The following is a 5,837-nucleotide window of genomic DNA, read 5'->3' as shown; positions in this document are numbered from 1 at the left end:
TGTCCGACTCTCAAAAAAAAAGAAGAAATTCATTGTGCATGGTATTTGTCCTGTTCCCGACAGTTTCAAGAATATCACTCCAGCTTCAACAGAAGAGATCCATCAAACACGGGGAAAGGTACGCAACAGAGAAAAATGGTACAATCGGGCGCCATTTGTGCATTTCTTAAAAGAGAAAAAAAATCGTTCGCGTAAACGTAAAAAATGGAGATGCGGGGTATCGATCCCCGTACCTCTCGCATGCTAAGCGAGCGCTCTACCATCTGAGCTACATCCCCGTGATGTCAGCATGTTAATCTTATAATTATTAATAAGAGTTGTTATTAGTTCATCTGTCTATTAATTTTGTTTCCTTTGAAAGGTACTCTATTCCACCTAAGCACCCATTATTTTTTTACATCTAAGGTGTCGCTCTGGACACAAAATGATATTGTCATTTTGTTTACTACCATCTCAGTTACTAACATTTTTTTTTTTTGAAACGAGGCAAAAGCTTTGCCTTTCATTGATATAGGAGAAAAGAGTTGGCCCGTTTGTGAGAAAAACTGGCCGAAAAACGATACAACACGACACCACACGCCATCCCCGGGTTGACGGCCAACTAGCTCGACATCACACCTCAACGCAGGCGGAGGCGAAAAGACCGGAGCCACCGCTCCAAACGGAAAGATACCCCCTCCAAAAAAGATCAGCCTACAAGCTCTGCCAGGTTCTTGGCACCGGCCAGAATCCAGTCCTTTCCTTCCTCTCAGTTACTAACATTGGAACCAGTTGCACTGCAAGACGTTACAAAGCGATATGTCGTAGGCCGTAGGTGTTACTACATGTTGTCAGTTTGATAAAAAATACTTAATCAGCCTGCATATATTTTTTTCTTAATCTGATACATGGTCTTTTTTCCTGAAAAGAGAGGTTCTTATGGTGTGCTCTGATGGAGTATTACATGACCACGCATGAAGTTCAGAGTTCAGTGGTGGTCTTGAGCTAAAATCTCTTGTTTCTTCATCCTGCATAGAGTAAAACTTCTCAGATCGGTTCTGCTACTAATCTTACTGGTGGCAGTAATTTCTGGGTTCTTTGCAGTCTAGATTGGGAACCCTTATGAATCTGTAACTAGATTTCGGGTCTGTAATTCAAAAGGTACTGCTCTGAACTCCATTTGTGGTGCTATTTGCGCAACTTACGGAAATTTAGAAATGACATGGACTTTAACAATGTTTCATGGGAAAACATCAAACAGGCCAGAAGGTTACTGAATAAAGTCAAGGAACAAGCACTGAGAAGGTGGAAATATTCTGCCAGTTCCTCTCACACAAGACAATGGGGCCACTAATACTGGACAATGGCTGATGCACTTCCTGAAGATATCTTGGGTGGATTGAAGATCTCTGAAGACCAGCAGTTCCTGCCAAGCTTGACTGCTCGAAGTACCAACATATGGGGCAAGAAGGCCAGCCTAAGCCCAGCTTCCTCCTCTTGCTGGGAGCAAGCCTCCATGAGGTTCAAGCAAAACGTGCTGATAAACGCAATGATCACCACCTGCCTCTCAATAGACTTTCAAGTTGACAAGGAGATGTAATATCGCTAGATGTTGTTTCGCTGTAATCTCTAGTTGCCTCGATGCCTTTTAATCTCTAGATGGAGTAAGAACGATGCTTTTTAATCTCTAGTTGGAGTAAGAACGATGCTTTTTAAATCTCTAGTTGGAGTAAGAACGATGCTTTTTAATCTCTAGTTGGAGTAAGAACCTAATACAATGGAACTGGGAATTACCTCCCTTTTGCTCTGAAAAAAAATCTTATTGGTGGTAGTCTGCTAAAGACCCTTGTTCGGCTGATTTCTTGGTGGTTTCTCCGTCTTTCTGTAATTTTGCAGCACTGGCCCGAGTGCTATATACGATGAGTTACGACAAACAGAGATGGAGATGGTTCGAAACCTGAAGCAGATTCACCGCTGACACGCTACCTTGTGCTATGTACTTAAAAGGCTCAGCTCGTATATCCACACGCAGTCATCGTGGTGAGAGGTAATAGTATACATTACTACATGATGGCCATTCTAGTTCGCTTTTACCCAGCGCAGCAAGCTAAAGCTTATATGTTTGCTGCACATACATATAACTGGAATTGTCAATGTAAAATATATTGATCTTTTACCAAACATTTCACTCTAGCATAATTACCAAGTTCAATTCATCAGCCACAGCAAAGGATTGGAGTATCACAAAACAGAAAACACAATAAGTAGCCAGATTCTGCTCTTCTATACGTTCCAGAAATTATATTTAAAATAACATCATAATTTAAAGTTCTTGTTTGAGGATACACAAAAATAATGTACGGAACTTGTGTCCATAATTGGCATCGGGTTAATTGGTAATCTACGGAACTTGTGCCCATGCTAGAATCAGTTGATAAAAAAGTGTACTTATAATTGACTCATCTCCAAAGGCCAACAGTGATAGGGCAAGTGCCTACACAAATAAAAGACATCATGGTTCGGTTAGATACACCACGTATATTGGTGATTATCGCATTGCATTTACACATGCAACGAAGCAAGTGGAGGAAAGAATTCAAGAAATTCTAAAAGTCTACAATAAAGTCTCAGGGCAAGTCTTGAACAAGAAAAACTGAATCTACACAAAGAGGGAAATACTATAACTTAGGCTGACAAAAAAAATCAACTACTATGTTCAGAAACATATTTACCTTCTATGATGTCTTCTCCACAATCCGATACAGTTACAGTCAAGTTCCTAGCTCTTCGGCAAAGTTTCGTGGCACGAAATATTTGAATCTGTAAAGTCAATTTAATTATTTCAAAGTTCTATGGTCAACATAAATTTATGTATTACATAGTTAAAACATGATAGTAACTTACAGGAATATTTAGCTTGGCATTTAAGACTTTTGCTTTAGGAAAATGGTCCCCGCCTATGTCCAGCAACATTTTTTCCAACTGACAAGTTACAAAAACCAAGAGCATCACATAAAAATAAAAATATCTACTCCTTTCGCATTTTACTACCTACCTCGGTTGTAGTAGAAATATACTGTCCCTTCAAACGTTCAATAATATCACCCTTGCGGATTCCAAGTTTCTCAGCATTTGATTCTTTTGACACCTAATGATTAATTGACCATGATTAAACCATAACATGCGTAGGAGGATTTTTTATGGAAAACTAATAACAATGCAAAAATAAACAATGTTAAACCTTACTTGTTCAACAATAAGACCGGACTCAATGTTATGCTTACGTCTCATCCTCTCAATACAAATAGGATCTAGAAACTTGATAGAAGTAAAGGTCATTCCAAGGTGGGCACGAGGGATGCATCTACGCCAAATATATATAATCATTAGGATAATCGTTTTACGTAGTTATATTAAAATAAAACAACATATTTCATTAGAATTGATACAAAATGAGTATCACACATAACTTAGGCAAGAACATTACAGAAATAATACCATAACAAGGCATTAGTTGACATCGTGCTCCAGAAAAATAGATCACTAGGTAAGTAGAAAAACTGAATATTTTCACCAAATTTAGTTCCTACACCCTGGATAGGAATAGTTTGGACAACACACAGAATTCGATAAGGTGACCAGCACCCATTTTCTCTTTAATCTTACACATATTTTGTAGCACCTAGGCTTCACTTAATGATTTGTCTAAATCACAATTTAGCAATTCATTCAAATGTAATAATTGCAAAGAAATCGCAATCTAAACATAATTTCGTAGTTGTACGCATTGCATGAGCTAAAATATATAAGAGAATGCGTTAGTTTAATTAACAGTAGTAAAGAATGATTTAAGAATAAAGATCGTACTTCAACTTTCTCCACAAATCCAAGCATTTGTGCAATATAGAAGAAGGTAAAAAGGTATCTTTCATTTGATTGATGACCATTCCCACAACCTTCCCTTCTAAGTCAATGATAGGGCCTCCATCATCATGCCACTACAGCATAGAAACAATAACAAACATTATATTTTGTACAAACAAAATATTAACATAGAAGTAGGAAACATAAAGTTAGAATTAAATAATAGTACATACAATGCGTTCATCTAGCATGTCCCAACTTTCTTGGATAAAAGGCTTTGATGTTGTTGTTGAAGATACACTGCGTTCATCATCGTGGGAAAAATACATGTAGTGGCATCTCTCATGACGGTTTGGAATCCTATATTCCACCATACCATGGGTTATCCTTAGATCAAGACTTTCATCTCTTCCAAGTCGGAAAACATCTTGACCAGATTGCACATTGTCATTAAAAGTGGACAGTTGAACCGGTTTGTCCACTACAACCTCATAAAGAGCTAATTCGTAGTGCTCCTGGAGGTAGATGAGACGGGCTAATGCAGTTGTGCCGTCCAGCAAGTGAACAATGACCTGGAACGACAGCCGCAAAAATTATGGCACTATGATTCGGAGAAAATTTTCATAGTATTTGACAGAACCATTTTCAAGAGATTAATTATCAGAAAAACCATCCAACCAAGTCTTTGTTCTAAAAAGTACAAAGTAGTTCACTTTTCTTCTACGGAAACTGAAGAGATAGCACATTTAACTTCTAAACAGCTAGCTGCCGATTGAGGCATTACAGATAATTAAATTTTGAGATGAAACAAAGAAAGAAAGGAACAACGATTGCTGAATTAAGATAGATATAAACAGAATCATGAATTAATGTTAAGAAGCTCACGCTAGCATCACGATGATATTCGCCTGTCCGCTGGTTCCTCACGGAGGGATCCTTTGCCCGAATCAGATACGCGGACGTCAAAACAAGGGCGGTTTTCTTCTTGTCGTCCCGTTGAATCCACAAACCGCAGCACCTATTCAGAGGCTCATCGTCTGCAATGGAACCAAGCCGAAAGTCACAACACTAGCTCGGTAGATGTGCTCGAAAATAGGTTCGTACCAAGATAGGACGAGAGGCTGATAATAGAGTTGGCGGCAAGAAGCACGGCATCCTTGGCTGCCTCCCGGATGTGAAGCAGGCGTCGGTCGTTGGACAGGCAGGAACTAGAAGAGTACCGATCCATGGTGAGGACAGCAGACCGACGTTCTACAAATCATATACGAGTAGTATAAATAGCTAGGTTTAGTGTCTTGGCGACGACAATGATAAAGAGGGATCAAGCTACAAGGAGGGGAGCTGACCTGTGTCTGCTTCGTATGTGGCATTGGCCTCCCGGAAAGCGGCACGTATGTCCGCCCTATCAGCTAGCTCGTCGGGGATGTAGGGTCTATGTAGCAGAGGGCTGGGTGGATCGGAGGATTCCTCCGTCGCGGACTCGACCACATCGGCGTACACACGATCTAGGTACAGAAAAACCGAACAAGTAAATACGAGTCCTGCTCATGTCGTGATGCGAAAGGGAAAATTAAGCCGAAGTTGTGCACCTAATTTTGCTTCGGATTGGGATTTTTCACTCTCCAAGGCCGCGAACAACACCGGCCGGTCCTCTGCTCTCTTCTTCTTCTTCGCTTCCCTCCCCGTCCCGGTCCCCGGATCCGCCCTCGTGCGCCGCCTGCCGGCCTTCGGCATTTTCCAACGGTTTCCTTTGGGGATTGAGGCGAACCGAGGGGTGTGAGAGCAACTCTAAGAGCATCTCCAGCGGCCCCGATAGCGATTTGGGGGCCGGGAACGAAAATGGGCTCACACCGGCGCGTCCCATACGGCACCGGTGATTTTTCGAGCCCAATAGAAGCGCTGGCAATCCTGTGCCGGCCACTTCACCAAAAGCGCGAATCGGGCGCGCCAGCGCCTCGCGATGCTGAAAATTTTGGACGTGGGATCCGCCTGTC

The 5,837-nt window shown here is 41.2% G+C and overlaps 1 protein-coding gene and 1 non-coding gene across 2 annotated transcripts; both read right to left on the bottom strand.

The window, feature by feature from the left end:
- Positions 1-205: 205 nt before the first annotated feature.
- TRNAA-AGC lies at positions 206-278 on the bottom strand. Its single transcript has one exon. It is a non-coding gene; the product is annotated as a tRNA-Ala (tRNA).
- A 1,843-nt stretch (positions 279-2,121) lies between these two features.
- LOC124698927 (probable periplasmic serine endoprotease DegP-like) lies at positions 2,122-5,578 on the bottom strand. The gene is made up of 11 exons (XM_047231317.1): positions 5,433-5,578; positions 5,190-5,348; positions 4,948-5,094; positions 4,729-4,880; positions 4,143-4,415; positions 3,847-3,977; positions 3,226-3,343; positions 3,035-3,127; positions 2,884-2,961; positions 2,712-2,799; positions 2,122-2,473 (listed from the first exon to the last, which is right to left on the bottom strand). Exons 1-11 carry the CDS (start codon positions 5,575-5,577, stop codon positions 2,439-2,441), a joined length of 1,419 nt encoding a protein of 472 aa, XP_047087273.1. The 5' UTR covers position 5,578; the 3' UTR covers positions 2,122-2,438.
- Between the last annotated feature and the right edge of the window lie 259 nt (positions 5,579-5,837).

Source organism: Lolium rigidum, chromosome 3, assembly GCF_022539505.1.
Source record: "Lolium rigidum isolate FL_2022 chromosome 3, APGP_CSIRO_Lrig_0.1, whole genome shotgun sequence".
NCBI lineage: Eukaryota > Viridiplantae > Streptophyta > Magnoliopsida > Poales > Poaceae > Lolium > Lolium rigidum.
This window is presented reverse-complemented; position numbering and strand designations above follow the sequence as displayed.